Below are 21,227 nucleotides of genomic sequence, written 5' to 3'. Positions count from 1 at the left end.
TTGACCTCTGGTATCAAGAGGTCTGTTCTGCATAGGTATATTTGCAGTAGCTGTAATGCTTGTTCCAGTTAACTGGGTCTGATGAATCTCCATTAGCCTGAAGATGCCTGATAAGAATTTTATTATATGAGCCACTCCTTTAATCTCAGGACCTGTTCTTCAGTCCATCTGATGCACTTAGAGGAAACACTTTCACAGCAGTGGCTGCTGCAGCTGTTTATAAGGAGCCTATGTTGCTTTTACAGCAGAGAAGCAGCTCCATAATGTGTATTTGGTTCAATTTTCCTTGACCATCCAATGATTCAGCATGTTTTCCGTTATAGTTTCTCCATAGTCAATGGAGGAAAACAAGATTATTAAAGGGTGCTGAGATCTGCCCAGGGAAGTGGTGGTGTCACCATCCCTGGGAGTATTTGAAACACGTGTGGATGTGGCACCTGGGGACATGGTTTAGTGGTAGCCTTGGCAGTCCTGGGTTAATGGTTGGGCTTTGGTGACCTTAAAGGTCTTTTCCAACCTAAAAAATTCTGTGATTCTATCTAATAATTCAACTTTTAGTGGTGACTGGTGTGGTAAATATTCTGTTGATCAAAAATAAAATGCAGGCAGCCTTTTCTATCTTACACATGCTGCTGGATGACAGAGCAGCTTATGCACAGGAATGAGAGGTAAAGAAGAGAGGGATAGGCTTCAGTGTGTCTTGGCTAGCCATAAAATGTTCCATGCAGTCTAGTCCAAGCAAGCATGACTTACAGCTTATACATTGCAATACCACTTTTAATAATAAAGCAGAGAGATACTGTGAGATCTTAAAAACTGGAGTACCTTTCAATGCTTAGTTAAAAGGGATTCTTTTTAAGTTCAATGTTTTTTCATTTCAAGAGGAAACATTTTTATAGAAGCAAGCTTGGAAAAGATGCCAAGAGGGGAAGATACTTTGGAGAGCCTGATACTTCTGTAATTATTTTTTTCTCTTAATATTGGAGCAGCTGAAAACACTTTACTAAAAAATGACAGGATTCCTCTAAACTGTCAGTAATGTTCTGGTTGAGAAACAGTCACTCCTTGGGTTTTGTTTTCTAAACATAAGAGGTTAATGAGTTCTAGAAAGCAACTGGGTAGGTAAAATGAGTTTGCTAAAGGTGATAGCTTAGAATTGCTTGCTACCAGCTTGGCTTATTCTATATTGTTATTAATTTGAACTTCAGGCTTTATCTCACTATCATCTCAGCCTCTTGCTGTGTGCAGGTTTTTGATTATTCATTTCTTTTAACATGTATTTTACAGAGTCTTTATTTAAAGAAAATGAGTGCTGAAGCTCTAAGCTGGCAATATTACAGCTATTTCATAAATGTGTATGAAATTCATATGTTCAAATGAAGCTTCTGTACCTTTTTCTCATCCTTGAATAGCATTTGTAGTTCCAGATGCAATTTGCAGTCACCCAGAAAAGCTGTACAGCAGGGTGGTACCAGATTTGAATGGTGAACCCATTAGAAAACTCCTGCCACTGGGATTGCTCACTGTCTGCCTTTACCTCAATCCCCAAGCTTTTTTTATTCTTAATATTTGCTGAAGCAATTTTGTCATTTCATTGTACTGGCTATAATTGTCTCACCTCCTGGTATTGAAGCTTCTGTACAAAGAATTGCATGGATAAAGATACAAAATGGATATTTATGTAAATGACAATACTTATTGTTGGCAGTTTCTGTAGTGTTACAGCCTAGAATCCTCTTTTCCCCTGGGATGTGTAATTCTTTGTGCAGGTTTGGTCTCAGTGAGAGGAGCCTGGCAGTAGCAGAGCTGCTGCTTTCCATGGGGACAAGGCAGGATGCTCACAGAGTGTTCTGCAACAGGGATCACAGTTATCAGGAGTTCCCCTGGGGGTGAGGATAAGGAGGATGCAGAGCTGAGAATGGCCCTTGACAATCCTGGATTCACTTGTTTATTTCTTCTCAAAATGTCAAACACTAGCTGTCTAGCGTTCTATGGCAGGGTTGTTAAAGATGTTTTGCCTTTATTTTAAAGTGAATAATAAAATGGGAATAAGCTAGTTTATGTATATAATGCAAGCCTAGAGGAGCATTCACTAATGCTCAGTAATTTTGCGGCAAATTTAATATATTGTGTTTTGCTTTATTTTTTAAATTAAACTCACAGCAGAGAACTTTATCTCAGCTATGAAATTATGCAGATCTTGCAATTTTATAAGAACAAAAAAGAGGCAAGAAGAGCCTCAGATCAAGATAAAGCTGCTAGTTGTCAGCATGTGGGTGTGGTATGTTTGGCTGCCTTGAAAAATAAGCTATTTCCTATGGATTATGTTCCAGGGTTTTTTAATATTTCCTTTGGGACACTTTTTTAAATTGGCCTTCCTGTAATGAACTTTGCAAGGCAAAGGAAAATTCAGTTATACAGTAGATCTTTATCATCTTAACATTTTCTTTGCTTGGTTTTCCCTTAACCAGTTGAGTACTTCTGATTGGATTCTATATGTCCTTGTGTGCTGTCAAACTTAACCCCCTGTTGAATTTACCTTTCTTTCCAAAAAGGTGAAAACTTGTTAATAGAGCGAGTGGCACATGCTGGCATGATCAACCCTGAAGATCGATGGAAGACCTTGCAGATCAATGGTCCTGTTGCTCACTTTGAAGTGCAAATAAGGGTGAAATGTGATGAAAATTACTACAGTGCTCTGTGCAACAAGTTCTGTGGCCCTCGAGATGACTTTGTTGGTCACTACACTTGTGATCAAAATGGAAACAAAGCCTGCATGGAAGGTTGGATGGGAGAAGAATGCAAACAAGGTAAATATGTTTGTTTTGTCTTGGATTAGCCCTGGTGTATGTGGAATAGGTGTAAACTGCAGTAGGTATTTCTGTGGTGTCAGTGCTATAGCATATTAATTTTAGGACTTACAGACTTTGTCCTTTCAATACAAATTTTTAATTTAAACATCCTCAGTGGAAAGTGGAGCACAGGATACAGTGCTTCTGGTATATGCTGTGAACATACCTGAACAAATCTAGTATTCAGGCAAACATCCTTTTACTAATTGACTTTATTCAATGGTGGTGTTCTTTCAAAGCAAAATGATGCATTACATCTGTTAATGTAAGATTTTATTGAAGTGATATCATCACTTACACAGTAGACTTCAATGCTGTAACAATGCACCCATAACACTGTTTCTGCAAATGAAACAATTTTAAGTGAAAAGTGTGCAAATCTGAAAGCTTTTTGGTAGCTCTTAATGGGAACAGAAATTGAAGTGTAGTTGTGTCTTTAAATGTACCACTCAATCAAATATCTCTGCATTTCACCTTCAGTAATTAGTGCTAAAATTATTTGACATAGTCTTCTTTCTGCTGAGGGCTTTTTGGTTTTTTTTTCTGTTCCTTTTCAGTAAAATGCTTGTTAATGATGGGAAGGACTGTTTTTACAGCTTACTCAAGGTCAGGTATCACTTAAAGTTTGGGTTTTCCAGCATAATACCAGTCTTACACCAGGTTTTAAAAACAACTGCATTTCATAAAAGTTTGAGTGCTGACACTCCTGCTACAAAGCTTTTTGGCTGTAATGCTGCTGTGTTCTGTGAAATAACAGTCTGGGAGGAACAATTATTGGAACATGGCAAAGGCAATCTGCTTTGCCCACATAACAGACAGGCTAAATGACAGGAGCCCTGCCTGAGGAGCTCCAGATTGCTGCTGCACTAATGGATACCTGGCTGCCCAGACTGATGCCCAAATCTCTTTGTGTCTACAGCTGTGTGTAAACAAGGATGTAATTTGCTCCATGGGGGCTGCAGTGTACCTGGGGAATGCAAGTAAGTCTGCATGCTTATCTTTATTTTTTTTTTTGCGGGGGAGGGGTACTGATCTCTCAAGTATCCTCATTGTATATTGCTACTTCTCAATAAGTCTACTTTAAAATGGAAAAATTCTGTACAAGAACATGGATAGAAATGGATTTGAAGTAGCTGTCTTGTGTCTAAGAACTGCATATACTCTGAACTGTTTTGTGATGCTATGCTGTTTTTTGCCTATATAGGACTAAACAGATTTGCTTTATGTAGTTCAAAACTGTGCCTTTATTGCGTGAGAAAATCAATATTTTTATTATTATTTTCAAAATCTTTAGGATTTTTAATCTCTATATATTTGTTCATCCCAAGTGGAAAGGGAAAGCTTGCTCTTTGGACTGTTAGAGGAGCAAATCCTCAGTCCTAGAGCACTCAATTACATTTTGATGGCCAAAATATAAATGTTGCTGTTCCAAGAACAAAAGAGGTTTGGTAAAATAGAGACACAGTAGCAACCCCAGCCTCAACTTTCTCCCCCAGGTAAATTTTTCTGGTCCCTAAATGTGAGAGAACAGAGTGAAATGTTCCCTTAACTTTGTGATACAGCTGAAGCAGACTGTGATAGCAAGGGCAGTTGATTGTTTTCCTGTAAAGGTTCAGGCATTCAATGTAGTAGGTCAAGGGGAAGTGGGTGTTATTTTTACTCTGGCTGTTGAAGAAATGGGACAGGTCCACTTGCAAGTTTGGGATCCTGTGTGAAGTTGAGTTTATTTGTGGTCAGAGTGGTATGCACCATTGTAAAGGTGGATTCACATGATGGTTCCTGATTGAACTGTGTTGAACCTGCTTGATTGGAACAATGTGAAACTGAGCTGTGGCTGCCAGAACCCCTGAGAGCTGACAAATACCACTTTGTGACAAGCTGTGACAGTTTAAGGCAATTTGTCTTCATCCTTCTGACTACTGCAGCCTCCACAGAAGTGGCAGAAATGGGATGCAGATAGTCCAGCTTAGCTGGGCTTAGGGTTGAGCTGGGCTTGAGCTGCCAGTTCATGAACTGTGGTAGGTGACATGCAGATAAGTCTCATCCTGCTGCAGAGCCTCATGTTTTTAAAACTGGGGCATGGCAGATAACAAAGCAAACCTTAAATCATTGCAGCACTGAGTGGTTTCTTACTGCCCTGAAACTTGCATCAGATGCTGCTGACTTCTTGGAAGGTTTGTTGTGTTGTAGCCCCCTGGTGTGAGTGAGAAGTGTAAATTTCAAGTGCAGGGCTTCAGTTTGTGTGTGGTTTCACTTCTCAACCTATAAAAATGGCTTAAGTTTTTTTTTCAAGGAAGATGTTTAAATGATGAGTTCCCTTTTGTGTAAGAATATTTATATATAAAGTTGTTTGTCATTTTTGCATATCACTAAGTGTCTTCCTTGTGATTTCAAGTATTGGGTGCTCCTACTGCTATTGGGCATTTTTTGTTACAAATAGAGATTGTTGTTGAGAGGTGGACCAGTATCATTTCTGCCTGAAGAAGAAACACTCCTTCCCTCGAGCCTTCTAAGAATGCATTTGTTCCCCTTGAGCCTATTTTAATGAATTTTGATTCATGTAAGGGTTTGTGGTGTCCTGTAGGTGTCAAAGTAGCATCCTAGGAGCCTGTGAATATTTGCTTTTTGAATGCAAGAAGTCTTTGACTAAATATGTAAAAGAAACAAATTTAAACAAATACAAAGCAGTACCTTTGGTTGAGGTTTTTTTTTTTGAATGGGGGTTGGTGTAGTTTCCTTTTTAACTTCCTTTTCTCTGTGATACCAGCTGTATGTGAGAAGACAGAAGCTGGAGAGGAGGAGGGAGGTTTCAAGAAGGGAATATAAAACCTTTCAAGCTGAGAGGCTGGGTGCTGTTACCTTTTCAAGGGGGCTGTCAATAGGTGATCCCACATGGCAAAGCCTTTCCTTGCAGCCTGGAGCTGATGGGAAGAAGCATTTGGGGTTGTAAATCCAGGTGTTCCCTTGCAATCCACCCAGTTAAACTGAGCCCACAAAAATAACCCTGAATCTACTGAAGAACTCTGTCCAGTTATCTTGCTATTGTGATGGGTGATTCTCTCACCTGAAAGAAAGCACTGAGGGAAGGAATAGTGGATTATTGTGTGCAGTTTACCTCGTTTCTTGATGCCTGTCTGCTCAAGTCAGAGCTGTGGTCAGCAAACTGAAGGAAAACAATGGCATTTCTCTGTGTGGCCACTCTTTGTAATATTGCAGAAAGTTCTTAGCTGTATCTTTAATGGTGATTTGGTAGCTTAAGTGTGTTCACACATAAGGTTTAAATTGTGTTTTTAAATAGCACTCTGTCATAGTTATTAGACTATATTGGAAATGTTGCTTGTAACCAAAATGGATAATATTTTCTGTAGAAAAATGATGCTGGCCTAAAAATAAACAAGGCTTACAGACATGACCTTTATCTTCAGCTGTACAAAGGAAGCTGTTATTTAAAAGACACTGCTATGTTTGGTGCTATTGAATTTTAATCTAGATTCCTTCATCCTGGTTTCTGGACAGCTGCCACTGTAACTTAACAGGTGAAAACAATGTCCTTTTTTAATTCAGAAAGAAAATGAAAATGTGAGAAAAAATATGGGTGTGAGGTAGTTGGGAACCAGCTGGTGCCAAAAGCTACTTCATTGCCAAAACTTGCAGTGCTGTTAGTAAATAGAAAAGCTGGAAAATGGCTTCCATCTTCAACTTGCATGAATGTGGAGGTAACTTAGAGGTCCCAAGGCTTCAACCAAGGTCTCTAGAAAAGATCTGTCCTCCATCTTTTATGTTCCAGTGTAATTTAGAGTAATTCTTGGATTAAAAGTTACACTACAATCAGAAGTAGCTGAATGACCTGAGACTGTTAATAGAGGCTGTGTCAATGGTTCTGGGTGTGCATTATCTGTTGGTCAAATTCATGCACCCATATGCTTTCGCAGTTACAGTGTTGAAATGTTTTTCCATTTCTTCTTTGTTTCCATCAAATGGAAAATAACTAGGGATGACCAGAAATCTCAAAATGACCTGATGTAGGAAATGATTTTGTGGTGTGGCTGGGTCTAGGTGTTGTATTTTTGTCATTGTAGAGGCAATTCAGCAAAAATAAAAGTTTCCTGAATAAAGATGAAAAAATACATCTTTGAGGAAAGCAAAAGCAACTTAGCTGATATTGCAAGGATGGAAGAATGCCACCATCCTAAAGAGAAAACAAACCAGTCTTTACCACAGTGCATAAAGAAAGACAAACTTTGGTCTGTAGTGGCAGGATAAATGGTCTTTCTTTTTTATTGACTTCACCAGGCCAAAGAAGTAGGAGGGATTATCAAAGACACAACATTGCAGAGCCTTGATGCTGGTACTCTTTGTATGTTTTTGAATCATTTAAAGTACTTTGTTAAATCCCATTAAGCTGTCTAGAGGAGAATGAAGTTTGATCTAATGGCTCATATCTGGCTTGGGTTCAATGACCTCATGAAGTTAGCGGAGTTGAATGTAAAGAAACCACCAGTGACAGTCTCTTTCCTTGATTAAAACTGCTGACCTGGGTATGTTTGGTACCACTCATAAGCTGTCACTAGGCTTAACAGCTCAATCTTTCACTTCCTTGTTATCCAGAGTGGTATGGCTTTGGTTGAGGTCCAGATAGGCCTCATATCTGGCTTACATTGTCATAGCCCTGCCAGGATGTGGTATTTTCAGAAGTCTTTCTACTTTTCTCATTGCCTTTGAATGTTGGTTTCTCATCTGAAAACAAAACAAGAGGAGTTGAATCCCTAACACTGCTCAGCTTGAGTTCTGCAGCCATGGTAAGAGCCAGGTTTTATCCTGGGAAATGCCAGTCTTACTTTCTACAACTGATATGAAAACTTCTTTACAGTGTGCAGACTAACTGAAATGAATTATAAATGGGGTCAACTCTAATGTGAATTCTGTGCGAGGTGGACCAAGCAAGGGTACTATTTTTAAAAGAACTTTTAATATAAATTAAGGTTTGTGTGGTTTGAACTGACTTGTTCTAGAACTATCTGTGACAGTTTTAGTTTTACAGTTTTGGTGACTTTATGTTTGTTTGGTTTTGTTTAAACATGTACCTTATCTTTGCCCCATTGAAAAAGTTTTCTCAAGCTTTCTGCCTAGTGCCATGCCTTCTGTAGTCCTTGTGTTCCCCTTCAGCAGTCCTGCAGTGCCTGTAAGGGCTGTGGGCATCTCCCAAGTGGTTTTGCTCCCTTCATCTGTCACTATACACACTTTACACACCCTGCTCAGCTGTTATCCAGTACTTCCTTTAGAGATGCAGAAAAGCTGGAGCTGCAAAATGAGCTACAACTACCTGGAGTATTGGTGGTGTAAAAAGTGTTCTAGTGAGTCTTTGTTAAATCTTAGACTTCTCAGAGGCTATCCAATGTCACTGATGTCTCACTTGTGGTTTGTGATAGTTTGGTGGATAACATGTTTAACATCAATGCTGGGGAACTATGTCTAAACTTTTTATTTAAAAAAAACCCAACATCTGGATTCTTGTAAATTCCTTCTTGGGTATAAAGTGATCTGGTGAGGCTTTTCAAACCAGATTGTTATTGGAAGACTGTAGAGGACTAGCAGAGGTCCTATAGAGCTGAAAGAAAAAGGAAATAAAATTCCAGCTTCTAAAAATTGGGAGAAGGTAAGAGATGGGGATCTTCCACAGGTGTTCCTGAATGGAATTATTAGAAATCTCATAGGCTGCTCTGAGCAGTAAACTAGAAAAAACTTGGTTGGAGCAGTGTGCTTAGCTGCTTTGGCATCTGACCAGCTCAATTCCAGCAATGCTGCACTGCCCATGATCCCTAAAAAGTCTGAGGCTGCTCTTTGGCCCTGCATGAATGCAGTTGGTACCATGACTGGGACATCTCCTGTCTCCTTTTTGGTGTAAGATACCCTATCACAGCTTCAGGTCTCAAAGATCTTGTAAAATTCTTACCATTGCTGTGTCTTTCCTCATGTTGAGTTCCCCTGCCTGCTGTTACAACCAGTGTGCTTTTATTTTTTTTTTCTTTTATGTCCTAGTGGTGAGCCCTTAGGGAATGTTGGCAAACCTTTCACAAGTAGACACCTTAAGTTAGACAAAGAATCTCATGTTTTGCTTCTTTATTGGTCAAGGAACTGAGGCATGCTCTGCATGAGTGGGTTGGAGGGTATAGAACATATCCTAAAGGTGGATCTGCATCCAGGAAAGGTGAGTGGGTGTGCAGGAAGGAAAAACATGTAGTGCTTGAACTGTGTCTGCAGCAGTGTGGGGAGTGCAGCTGAACTAGAACAGTAGATCAAAGCAGTGCAGAGAACTCAGTATCACACTCCAAACACTTCAGGACTTTAAATTTTAGACTCTCTAGTCTGTTCTTGTGGCCTGAATGCCTGTTTGCAGCTGGAACACATTGGGTGTGCTCCTGGCATACATTGATGTTACCTTAGTTTAACCTAAGAGGAATCCAATTCCTTTGTTCCAGAACAGCTCTGTGATGTGAGCTAACACACCAGCAACAGGAATGATCAGGCAGTTCACGTAAAAAGCATGTTCCTGGTGTGAACTAATGCAAATGCAGGCACACCCTTAGAGCCATTTATGTAACTTAACTGAGCAATGTTTTGGCTAAAAATTTTTGAACCATCCCCTCTTCTAACTTGTTCTCAAAACTCTACAGAGTACTGGAGTGGGACTGTTAGCTTTCAATAACTTCCTTTATTAGAGGAGAAAAACGTTTGTAGGGAAAGGTTTGTGTCTTTTGGTGTGATAAGAAGGCTGGGGGTGAGAGGAAAAGATAACAAGCTTTCAGGTAATTAAATTATTTGAGCTCATAAATGAGTATGTTTTCCTTTGCTATTCACAAAATTATCTTGCCTATTTGCTATTCACAAAATTATCTTGCCTATTTCAAAGGTAGGAAAGTGGGCAAAGTGTTTCTGTGACAAGTTTTAGTGAATAAGTACTGTACTGCTTATTAACATTGAATCCAGATGCTCAGAATTGTAGCATCTAACAGCTGGGCAATATTGCTGCCTGCTGTGCAACAAGTAATCTTCTAAAAGTTTAAACAGACTTTCTTATGGTTATTTTAAGTAAATAACTAATATAAAGCTATTGTTCTGGCCTATGCAACACCATCCTGTTCACGTCATTAGAAAATTTAGTGGTTTTCTATTTAAGAGGGCTATTTCTCCCCCACCCCTGAATGATGCATTTTGCTTCTGCTCTTAATGTCACTGTTTTTGCTTTGTTTTCCTGTATTGAGTGTTTTGGCCCCAGCTTCCACTTGATTGGGAAGAGGCTCTTTCCAAAAAGTCTGCTTATCAAAAGGTGTAAGAAAACCTCACAATGATGTTGTCTTCACTCTTTGTATGATGAGCAATATATCAGTGAGGGGTAACCTGTGATATTTAATGGTTTGAACCGCATTGCCTACATCCTCCCTAAGATTTTTTAAAATTTATTTTTAGGCCCCATATTCTTGCAATGACTTCAGGAATAGATTTCAGTTTGGTGGCTCAGGTGTATTTTTGCATGAAGTGCTGACAAAGCTCTCTAAGTAGGTGTAGAACAGAATTTACAGAGATTTTTTTTTAAGGTTAACCAGCATAGATTAGTCATTGGATGAGGTGTGCAATACAGAGTTTCTCAGTTGATCTTTCTGCACAGAAGGATCAAGACTCTCAAATAACCAGAAGTGATTGAACCAGGAGAATAAAGCATGTATGAAGATAATACAGAAAAGCTGAGTTGAAGCTGACCACTGAGGGCATCCTGATTTTCTGCTGTGGTGGCAGAGGCATCCTCCTTTTGGATAAGGAAGAGTTAATCATTCAAGGTGCTGAGGGGCCATGGTTCACAGACCTTCAGGATCTGAGTACATCTCTTCACCTTTCCATATCACTTCTATAATTGCCACTGTAGGATTTGACATAAATTTATGGAGTCTGGACAACATTTCCAGGGTCATATACTCCCCTCTTTGCCCAAGGAGGTCTAGTTATTCCTATCTAGTTAGTTCCATTTGATTTGGAAATGTTCCGTTTCAACCTAGCTCTTACTAAATAAGAGTTGTTGTTATAACAAACTTCTTCAAAGGAAAGCAAAGGCCACTGTCAGCTTTTTCCTTAATTATATCTCTTTCAGAAGAACATAAGGAAAGCATATTTCTATAGAAAAATTCTGTATTAGACTTGATAAATTTTGGTTTTGAATGACCCCAGGAAAAATAAAAACACCAAATGTTCTGTTTCATGCTTTTTCCCCACTTTCCCCACCTCTGAATACACATGTGACTGTGTACTGTGTGTTCCAAGTTCTGACTTTGAACTGTGTGTAGTGATGAGTGCTTTTGTAGTATTCCCTGATGTTAAATTTACTACTTTAAATGCACTGAGATTTACTGTAAAACGTCCTCTCTCCTGAAATGGTAGAATTACCAGATCTCTTCTCCAAGTTGTTGGTTTCAAGATAACCAACAATTTTTCTCTCCCAATTACACTCTGTGTTAGTTGTGACCCAAGGGAGATGCTTTAGTCTGGGAGCAGATGCCTGTGCTTCAGCCTTCCATCAGGAAGTTACTAAACTGTAACAATCTATTTATGGTAGCTTCTTTGTACTGCTAATAACCCAGCAAGGGCTAAGATTAAGCCAGGTCTGATTTTTGTTTTGAGTGTGCTGGACTGTGAAGACAACTTTGAGCTGATGAAGTCAGCAGAGGGGAAGGACAAAGGAAGTAGAATCTTGATTCCAATAAGAATTTTCTTTGTCTGTTGAACAATGAGAATCCTTATAGATTCTCTATATTTGGCTTTCTTATTTTGTCAGATGTGAAAAATTTAGAATTGCTATTTAGTTGATTCTTGACTGGGATGGGAAGGCAGGGAAGAAGTAACTTTAGCCCACTATTAGCTGTGCTGACTGTTTCCTTTTGGCTTTTGCACAAGTAGTTGGTACTTGAAAAGGAATTCTGGTTTGAATTTTTTTGGGTTTTTTTTTCCTAAATGATGTTGAATTTGTGTTTGTACCATTTGGGCTTCTCATAGTAAATCATTAATAATTTTCATCTTTGTTTTTTTTTTTTTCTTGATATTTTTGTCATAAATGACACATCCATACCCATAAATGACATAGAACATACCCATTTCTGGGTAGGTTTACCTTTATTGATCCCATCTTGCTCTTGGGGTGGGCTGAGATTCATATCAGCATTATCTTTTCAGAAGGAAGTGGAATTAATGCTGCTCTAGCACCTGTTAATGTAGGATGCGACCAGACTTCCTGTTCAGGAGGAAATCCTAATTTACTCTTCCTTGTAAACTGGAGGCTGATCAGCTTACCACATAGTAACCTTTTGACTTGTAAACATTGTGTTCTTTTGGACTGCTTTTAGCTTCTAGAAATCATTTCCCTCAGGCATGGTGGTAACTCTAACAGTAAACTTTGACTGTGTTGAATATCATGAAAAAGCAGCAACTTTTTTTCTGCTGAAGTAACTTTAATGTCACCAAGCATAGCTAGAAACTCAAGTAGGTGCTTAAGATGCCTTCAAGTTCTAGAAGGTGGCTGTATTTTTCTTTGCATTCTTAAGCGCTGCTGCACTGTCAAACAAAGAAACTTGTTATCCATGGGCTATGGAGAATAAATTGAGTTACTGTGATTATTTGCTTTGTGATGCAGACTTTCAGCTCTTGAAAATGCTTGTTGTATGTGGGTGGGGAGTTGGCTCTGGCTGGGATAGTCATGGTGAATCACTGGCAGTAGTGCCAGGTTTGGCATGGATGAAGATTTGGGTCGGGGCCAGTAAAGTAAGTTGCAATGCTTTTTTTATTATTGCCATCCTCTGAAAAGATTTTTCTGTCCTTGAGGAGGAAGGAAGAGATCAAATTTAGCAAGAGCAGTATTTGTTTCCTCTTGCTGCTGCTGCAGCCAAAGAAAGAGGCTTCTAAAATGTGAGTGTTGTCCAGGTTTCTGCCAGCCCTGCTCAGAGGAGCATCAAGGCCTCTGGGCTGGGCTCTCAGCTGAGGCTCTCCTTGGAGATCTTGGAGCTTTTCAGGGCAGGAGCAGGTACTAGGACAGGAGCTCAAAGTAGTTCTAGAACTTGTATGAAAAGAATAGTCTTGCAGAGGTTCTGCATCTAGAGTCCTTACTTCCAATGTAAACAGTAAGGGTTTAAATACTGTGCTGCCATCACAGCTTGTTCTGCTCCTCTGGGGATTGATCCAGAATACTGAAACAGTGGAAGGGGATTGATTCACAAGGAACTAAGGCTCCTCATTTATACTTCTCTTCCTTGTCTTCTCTCACTTCCCCCCCCTGCAAAGACTTCATTTATTTGATGCTCTTTTATACTATTTAAATCACATGGATAACAGAATGGTAGTGTCAAATCTAAAAAATGTAGTTTCATTTCTAATGCTTTTTTTTTCCTCTAGGCAATAGGGCTGCACTCTTGTGCATGTGCTCAACTCTCATTCAGTGTGATCTCTTTATTGCTAGTATGTTTTTTGAATTCTGTATAAGAAATATTCTCTTAACAGACAGAACATTTGTTTTGTTGGCCCAAAAGAGCAAGCTTACTATTTCTTGGTACTTTAAATATATGTGAAATATAAATATGTTTTTAAAAAATCATTAGCCTATGCCCTTCCCCCCCCCCCCCCCAGTAGCATAAACAGTTGCTTCTTTTAAGGAGTTCTGATACAGATTAACATAAAGATACTGGTCTCAGAAGAAATCTTGTGGGGAAATTTCAACTCTAAACCAAATGAATTATTAATGACTTTTGTTTCTGTTCTCACTCCTTTCTCCAAAGAGTACTTTTTCCATAGTGCCAGTAGAGAACACTGAGGATGTAATGGAATAAATCTGTGAAAAAAGGTTTTCTTGAGAAACCAGGCACTGAGAAAATTGTCAAGACTGCTGCCTTTCTGGCTGCCCTGGCCTTTTAAGGCTGTAGCACTCTAGAGCAAATTGGCTATTATCTTGAAATCTCTCTTCACAGGAAAACACTCTGGTGCTCAATGCAGTAAGCCAGCAGTCTCCTGAAAATCAATTTCAGCTTTCTTGTATCAATCACAAGTTTTGTCCTAGTGTGAGATGATGATGTGAAGATGGGACTTCTTGTGAAAGACCAACTAATTCATGTCCAGTTCTCATAACGTGTATTGCTTGGTGGTGTTTGTTGCCATTGTGTGTAACACATCTGAGCAGGTTGAGTTCCCATAAAGGATGTTCAACAGGACTAGTTGTGTCCCTTCTAAACAGGATAAAGTGTTGTTATCTGTTGCACATTGAACAGTTGGCCTTGTTCTTGAGAATGGTAAGTGTAGTGTTGTAAATACATGTAATGCTGATGATGAAGCATCATGTTGCTAACTTTTAACATGTGAACTTACATCTTAGGTGTCATTATGGTTGGCAAGGACAGTTCTGTGATGAGTGTGTCCGCTACCCAGGCTGTGCTCATGGGAGCTGTAATGAACCATGGCAGTGTAATTGTGAAACCAACTGGGGTGGCCTGCTCTGTAACAAAGGTACTTAACATTAATGTACAGGAAAAATGAGTTAAGTTGCATGATTAACTGATAATTAACCCCTTTTCTTTTCTGCTAGTGTGCAACTACCTGAGTGTTTCTGTGCCTTAATTCTTGTGTGGCAGATGATGCCTAGGCATCAGAAATATAGGAAGTTCAAGACAAAAGGCTTGGAATTGTCCTGACTCTTCTAACTCCTGCGATTGTCTCTTGTTCATTCTTCCCTGTTCTGTGGATAGTTACCAGATCACAGGCTAGCCACTGGAATATGGGGATGATGTGGGTGAAGGATGTTCGAGCCAGGAAGGCATCTGTGTGTCTGGAATGGTGTGATGTGTGTTCCCTGCTGACTGAGCCTTTTCTCTGTGCAGATCTGAATTACTGTGGGAATCACCACCCGTGCCTGAACGGCGGCACCTGCATGAACACGGAGCCGGACGAGTATCGCTGCGCCTGCCCCGACGGCTACTCGGGCAAGAACTGCGAGATCGGTACGTGGGATACTCTCCTGGGACCCCTGCACTGCCCCAGCACTGCTGCATTGCACTGGGGATGTGCTCCACCCCTCATTTCTGGGGCCTGAGCATGGCTCTTCAAAATATCACCAAACACAACAGAAATGCTGCACCAGTTTCCCTTTAGATAAGACTGAGACTATTTCTTCCCTTTGACTTCTCTTCCTTAATCCAAATATGCAGTTGGGCTGTGGTCTTATGAAATAGGTCAGACATGTGGCTTTCCCTTTTGCCTTACTCTCTGCTGCCCATTTTCTTGTCTTCTGGCTTTCTGGCAAGCATGCGTCTTTTCCAAACTGGGGACTAAGAAAGGTGGAAGTGATGGACACCTCAATTTCTACTCTAATGTGGGGCTTTGGCCCTATTTTTAGTTGGCTGAATGTGTTGACTACCCTTTTTAATCAACTGAAACTTAATCTTTTAATGTAAGACTTCTAATATATTTGGATTAATAATGAAATGTTAACTCCTATGGAAATGTGCTGAAGCTCTCTTACAGAGTCACCTTGAGCAGTCTGAACAAAAAGTGTCTTCCTTGTGCCTATTGGCAAAATGAAGGAGAGCATTTAAACCACATTTATGAGGAAGAATGGCTTTGCCTTTAACAGATCTGTGTCTTGAAAAACTGCTTCCTATCTCAACCGCATACAAAGATAGCATGTTGCTTTTTTCTATCTGTGTATGTGTTACTGTGTTACACAAAGACCAAAATGTTCATGTTCTAGGGACAGTTTTGGTCTCTGGAGACTTTTCTTGGTTATTCTCACTTTTGAAATAAATGGACAGTGTGCAGTTTCTAGTTCTTTCATATTTTGCTTCATATAGTGGTTAGTTGGGTGCTCTTTTTCTTTATCATGATGCATTGTTTAATCCTTTTTTGAAATGTGATATTCATAGCTTCTCACTATGAATTTTGCTGTTCTTGATAGTTAAAATTTTAGGTGGAAAGAACATTTTTTTTTTCCACTTCATTGCTTGGCTTTAAGTTCACTAAACTATTATCAGCAGAAGGTTTTTGGAGTTAATCGGGATGCGAATCTTTGAACTTCCTAAAGCTCTATGTGGTATTAAAGATACCATCAAAACTTAAATTTTGCTTCAGCTGGTAGAACATGATGTAAGTTTAGGCTAAAATGGAGGAAATCTTGCCATAGCTTGTCCTGAAAGCTGTGGGGGAGTAGCTTGTCTTTTTAGTGAGGAGACAGTGAAAAGGGAGCCATATACTTGTTGAGATCTACAGTGATTTTTAACGGTAGGTTGGTGTGTGAGCTGCTTTAGGTACTGATACTAAAAGGCTTCCTTGGCTTCTGAGAGGGGAAGTTACAAAAAGCTTGTCCCTCCTCAACCTGATGGTTTTGTGCAGCCCCTGTACTGTTACAGCCCTACATGGAGTGACAAGCAGCATCACTGCCTGTGAGCACCTCTGTTCCCTGCTGTTTCCAAGAGCAGTGCTAGAATGAAGCTAAACAGACCTTAAACTACTACAACTCAGGCCTCTGCATACAGGTCTGTTTTTTCTCACTGAATTTAAAAGAAGTGCTGGAGTGCTCTGGAGGTGGAAGTGCATGGCTAGAAGCAGAGTGTCAGTGGGGAACTTAGCTGGAATTGAAATAGAGTGAGCTGTCTGTGCTTAGGCTTTCAAGTCATTAGGTGGGAAGGATGATACATCTTCAGTGAAATTCTGCTTCATTTTCCTCCTGGGAATCTTAACTCTCTGCAGGTGGGAGAGGAAAGCTCCAAACTTCTGTACTGGTATCTCTCCACTGTTATTTCTCTAGATTACTTTTACCCAATGCAACTTTTAACTGCAAGTTCTCCTTAATTGATACTGGAAGAGTATTTAGCAAGAATTTCTTTCCTCCTTTCTCCCCAGCTGAGCATGCTTGTGTATCTAATCCCTGTGCTAATGGTGGAATTTGTCACGAAATTTCGTCAGGCTTCAAGTGTCACTGCCCATCGGGGTGGAGTGGACCAACATGTGCTATTGGTGGGTATGGGTTTGCTGGTGCCTGACATGTTGGGTTGGAAGGGTTGATGCTTGGTGATAACATGCTCTGTGGGTGTGGAATTTGGTGGTAGTCTTTCACTTTCCCTGTCTTTTAACAGCTGAGCATTGGCAGAGTGAAAAGAGGAGGGTTCTGTGCAGCCCACAGTATTGACTCAATGCAGTTGAGATCTGTTATCAAAAAGTGATCAGAAGCATAACTGGACTCTATCCAAAGAAATGCCTTTTGCCAAAGCTTGTTTGTCAATTCCTGACTCAGCCAGCCTGAAGCAAAATACAGAATGGTTTCATTTTGAGAAATATAAATGTGAAAGTCAAAGGTTCTCCCCTTCTTTAATAGCAGAAAAGTAGATTTGCACACTTAAGTATTTAAGTGTCTGGTTCAGAGGACAGAAGTGGTTGAAATGTATTTTGGGACTGCATTAGGTTTGCATTGTCGCCTGTGATATGAACACAGGTGGCTTGCCTGTTTTCAAACAGCAACTATTCTCAAAAATAAATAACAAACCCCAAAAGCCAAACCAAAAAACCCTGAAAATTACCAACCAGTGAACCAAAACTGGCTAAATATGTGTCACAATATAAAGACATGACTTTCAATGATCATGCAAATTATAGGTAGGTTATTAGGTTATCTGATTCTTGTTTGCTGATCATCTCTGTCACAAAAATGTGAGAAATCCTAAGTAAAAGTTTGTTTAGCAATGTTAGTCTGTGCCTGGGCTTGTTTGCACATTCTCCCCCTTCATCTCAAGCCAACTTTGAAGCAGAACCTGTGAAGCCAAGCTTTAGGCTCTGTGATGGAGTCCCCCTTTGCCTTTGCAGATATTGACGAGTGTGCCTCGAACCCCTGTGCTCAGGGAGGGACCTGCATTGATGGTGTCAATGCCTTCGAGTGTATTTGTCCACAGCAGTGGATTGGAGCAACTTGCCAGCTTGGTAAGTAATTCTACAGCTTTGGAGACCACTGGAGATTATTCCTAAACAATGAATAACTCTGTGTGTTTCTGGCATGGTTTTTATTGAAGAAAATGTAGAATATGTGTGTTGTTATTGGTATCTTAGCTCCTCTTTAGCAGATCTCAAAGCCAGAAGTTTCAAGTGGATCTGTAACTATTTAAGCCCCATTTAAGCTTACTTGTAATAGGTCTTTTAGAATGCCCCATAACTTTTCTGTTGCAAAATGCAGCACTGGTGATGGTAACTCCTTTTCCATGGTGGCAGAACAGTGACTAAGCTTGTGGAGGCCAGAGAGGGATTTTCCCTGACTAACAAATTGCCTTTTTGAGTTTTGGCCAAGGGAAGAGTAAGATAACATGCATGTGCTACTATGGGCAAGTGTGCATTAAAATCCTGTGGTATGTAAATGGTTTTAGTGCCCTACCAATGTTTAATATGAGCTTCTGATGCTGGGATTGCATGGACACTTTGCTTGGTGCTGTGGTAATCTGTTTCTGGGTTTGTTCTTTATTCTATTCTTTATTTTCTCTTCTTTCACAGATGCTAATGAGTGTGAGGGGAAACCCTGTGTTAATGCTTACTCTTGCAAAAATCTCATTGGTGGATATTACTGTGACTGCATTCCAGGATGGACAGGAGTAAATTGTCATATCAGTTAGTATTTCTTTAGTATGTATGTTGACAGTAGGATGCTTTGTTCTTTAGAAAAATATATTATAAGTGATAGTATACATACTTTAACAAGAAGAAATACCTGTTGTCAGGATTTTTCTAACTTATAGCAATGTAAATTTAAAATAGTGTTTGAAAATGTATTTTGAAAGGTAATTGGTATTAAAGTGATCTTAGAGATACACTTTAATAAATATTTTGACTCTTACATGTTTCTGAATAATATATACTGATTCAATTTAAAATACTTTAAAGCTGAAATGTTTGATATTAAATTATATTGATATCTCATGTTTAGTACAATGTAGTAGAAGTATAGAATGTAATTTTCTATTGGTTATTCTCAAAAAATAAGGATCTTTTTAAGAATCAAGAATCTTTCCTTTCCATTGAAACATCTAGAAAGAAGCCTTTTTGAAAATCACTTGTTCTGCATTTTTATGCTAAACCTATACTTTACAGCTTAGTCTTGCAGTCTCAATTCTAATGCTCTGCATATTTTATCCATAGATATAAATGACTGTCATGGACAGTGCCAGCATGGAGGGACTTGCAAGGTAATTCTTGTTCACTGCATTCCATGTTGAAAATTAATCTTTGTCTGACTGGTTATGAGTTTTATAGTTTGCAATTACAGTTTGGTTTAATGAGTTAAAATGTTAAAGATGTAACACTGTACTTGCAGAGTCTTGCACCCATTTCACATAATAAAATTCTGTGGTGCTGCTGCTGTCTGCAAATCCAGAATACAGAAATAACGTGAAGTTTTGTGTGCCAATTTTGTCAATAAACAAATCCTTCTTCTTTTGCTTCTTTTCTCTACTCTGTGAAGGATGAAGTGAACGGATACCACTGCTTGTGCCCTCGTGGTTTCACAGGAAAAAACTGTGAGATAGAAACCAATGAGTGTGAGAGCAATCCCTGCCAGAACGGGGGCCGCTGCAAAGACCTGGTGAATGGATTCACTTGCCTGTGTTCCCAGGGATTCTCAGGAGTCTTCTGCGAGGTGAGGCCAGTGCAGACATTACTGCAATGCTTGTCATGGAGTGAATTCCTGAAAGAAATATATCTCTGTGTTTAAATGGGAGTAACCCAGGGCTGGAGCGTCACTGCCTGCCGTAGCTGTTACCTGATACTCTGAATAAGCAAATTTGTTGTGCAGCGCTGTCATAGTAGCTGGAACACTTGAATTTGCAGCCTGATAAACTGCAAGTTGTTGTATGTAGGTGTTGGCCTTCCTAAGGGTTTTAAGGCTGTGCAAGTATTCCTTAAGCTTTAAATGTTTTCTTTTGCAATTTGCAGGATCTTTGTCCTTTTGTTTCACTGGAGTGCTTTAGGTTCTCATCCTAATAACTCTGAGGCACATAATTGAATTACCCTTCAACTAATCCTACTGCTATTGGCAGGAGTAGAATAATTATATATCAATTATTTGTATTATATATAATGGTGATGATTAACATAATTACTAAAGGCAGGCAGATAGACAAGTATTAGCTCTTAAAACTGTCTGAGATCATTATAGGAACATGGAGTTCTAGTGCTTAAGGACTCAGATCTGAAATATTGAAGTCTTAGTGGTAATTCCTGAAGTAATTAATGGTAAAGATATTCCTCTTTTCTTGGGAGGACATTAGGTTTTCAGGGTAAAATTATTTTGCATGAAGTATTCACTTTCTGGCTTTTGCTGATAGTCACATTCATCTGGATGTTATGCTTAGTATCAAGTGGAGGCACTAGGCTAGAATTTTGTTGGATTTGCTCCAGAAATTTTTTGTAGAGGATATTGGAGTGATCTCTCTTAAACATTGAACTAATTTTATTCTATGTTATTTGCATTATTAAAGAAGTAGGGCCCTCATTTTAGTCAAAATTTAAAAGGACTGTAGATACCAACCAGTTTAATCAAACTGGTGCAGGACCTAATAGCTCATGAACTGTTTCTGCATAAGGATCATAACTTCAGTGCTCTACTCTGGGCTGATTCATACAATACTGTGTAATTAAAGTTTTAGCAAATGTGCTTGAATAATAGGGGGAGTTGGCTGCTTGCCTTGTGTGCTGCAGGAAATATCTACCATTGATTCCAGATGCTAAAGTACCAGCTACTGAACTTGCATTGGGAAGGGGAAATTTACACTAATGGAAGGAAACAAATGGAGACATCTGATAGAGGAGATCTGAGAATCTTTCTCAGACCATAGCTATTTTTTTATAGCTTGCTTTGAATGTTCTGTGTGAGAGCACGAAATGGTTTGCTAAAAATTTTCTGTTGTGACTGGAATTGTATGTGCTTCTCTGAATTAAATACTTAACACCATTTGTGTTCCTTCTCCTTTGGCTAGTTTGGCATTTTTCTCCTATTTAGGTACTGAACTGCTAAAAATAGGGATTAAAACCTCTATTGGACTTAGCTTTTCAACTTTACAGACATGAAATTATCTTTCTCCCAAGAGAGATGTGAAAAAGGAAAAACTAACTGGAGGGGGAGAAAAGCAGTCCTTAAGAAAAATAATTTGGAGGAAAGATATGTGATATAAAAATGTCCCTTTTGAGGCTGCTTTGTGGATTTTGAGACCAATTTAGGGCATCACGAATCAGTGATCTTGTGTGTCAGTCTAAAGCAGAAAGCAGCAGAATTGTTTTGCCACAGCAATGTTCATGTTAAATGTTGTATTGTGAAGGCAAGGT

General features: G+C 39.3%; 1 protein-coding gene across 1 annotated transcript in view; it reads left to right on the top strand.

The window, feature by feature from the left end:
- The window catches only part of JAG2 (jagged canonical Notch ligand 2), a 68,240-nt gene that overhangs the window by 29,828 nt on the left and 17,185 nt on the right, over positions 1-21,227 (top strand). The window contains exons 4-12 of the mRNA XM_054286935.1: positions 2,556-2,810; positions 3,772-3,832; positions 14,254-14,384; positions 14,756-14,875; positions 16,773-16,886; positions 17,730-17,843; positions 18,405-18,518; positions 19,047-19,093; positions 19,369-19,542. Coding sequence (XP_054142910.1) covers positions 2,556-2,810; positions 3,772-3,832; positions 14,254-14,384; positions 14,756-14,875; positions 16,773-16,886; positions 17,730-17,843; positions 18,405-18,518; positions 19,047-19,093; positions 19,369-19,542 — 1,130 coding nt within the window. The remainder of the gene's footprint in view (positions 1-2,555; positions 2,811-3,771; positions 3,833-14,253; positions 14,385-14,755; positions 14,876-16,772; positions 16,887-17,729; positions 17,844-18,404; positions 18,519-19,046; positions 19,094-19,368; positions 19,543-21,227) is intronic.

The sequence above is a fragment of the Melozone crissalis genome, unplaced genomic scaffold (genome assembly GCF_028551555.1).
Source record: "Melozone crissalis strain CALT ecotype California unplaced genomic scaffold, PUWL_Pcris_2 ptg000056l_1, whole genome shotgun sequence".
NCBI lineage: Eukaryota > Metazoa > Chordata > Aves > Passeriformes > Passerellidae > Melozone > Melozone crissalis.
The sequence above is the reverse complement of the archived record's forward strand: the minus strand, read 5'-3'. Positions and strand labels throughout refer to the sequence as shown.